General features: G+C 48.3%; 1 protein-coding gene across 1 annotated transcript; it reads left to right on the plus strand.

Annotated features, from left to right (window-relative positions):
• Positions 1 to 93: 93 nt before the first annotated feature.
• On the plus strand, positions 94 to 853 carry LACBIDRAFT_298319 (uncharacterized protein; the record flags this gene model as incomplete). Its single annotated transcript, XM_001890632.1, has 2 exons — positions 94 to 114; positions 164 to 853. 2 exons carry the CDS (start codon positions 94 to 96, stop codon positions 851 to 853), a joined length of 711 nt encoding a protein of 236 aa, XP_001890667.1.
• Between the last annotated feature and the right edge of the window lie 149 nt (positions 854 to 1,002).

The following is a 1,002-nucleotide window of genomic DNA, read 5'->3' on the forward strand; positions in this document are numbered from 1 at the left end:
TACGAAACAGCCGGGTCCGATATCCCCTACCTCGATCAACCGTGCCATATAACCGACCAGCAGGGTCACATTTTACTTTGGTACTTTCCTGAAATGTTCTCAGAACAGCTTCGGGTAATTACTTTCACTTCATTACACCCTTAGACTTTCCTCACTTTACTAGACATTTATTTGGGATCACACAGGTTCTTTGAGCCCCAAAAAGAGAAGTAATGGGAGTTGGCGGGATCACCACCCCGAGAATGAAGGGGTCACTGGGATTGTAAATTTATCACCCAGCTGGTTTTCTCAAGGACATGAAGGTCCCGAGGATCCACTGCGCGCGTCAGCCGATATTCAGGAACCTGCCAATTCAACCTACCTCCAGAATGTCCTATTGGCCAATGCAATTGTTGGCGCAATCTATGCTGTCATACAACCCGATCTTTTTGAGTCCAGTTTAGCCACCTTCGAGAAGCTTGCCAATCATGCCGAGGCATTGGACAATCCTATCAATATTGCTCTTCGCGTTTGGGCCACTCCCTTCACCGGTCTTTCAGTCATCCTGAACCGAGAGACGATCAATCACCGAGATCTAAAGGGGTATAGGGAGTCTTTTGACTTGTTGCTCACCATCAGAAACTACACAGGAGGCCGGTGTCACTTAGCCGGGCTCGGGTTTAGCCTTGTTTATGACCCTGGGACGGTTGTTGCCTTGGCCGGCAATGTTTTACAACATGGTGTTTGTCCTGTGCTGGGTGACCGGGCCTGTTTAGCTCACTTTTGGCACAAAAAGGTTGGGGAAAGGCTTGGGGTGAAGAGGCCTCAGTGGTTGACCATGGCAGACTTGATATATAATTTGTCTGGTAACTAATAAATAATGAATTACAAATCCAACCCAAACTTGCTTGGCCTCAGCACCAATATGTTCAAGGAGACGGGGGGCTTGACGAACCCGATGCCGGGCTTTCTCCACCTGGGTTTCTATGTGCTGAAAACCGGTTCTTGTGATACCTCATTAGG

This window comes from Laccaria bicolor, genomic scaffold (assembly GCF_000143565.1).
Source record: "Laccaria bicolor S238N-H82 LACBIscaffold_142 genomic scaffold, whole genome shotgun sequence".
NCBI classification, from domain to species: Eukaryota; Fungi; Basidiomycota; class Agaricomycetes; order Agaricales; family Hydnangiaceae; genus Laccaria; species Laccaria bicolor.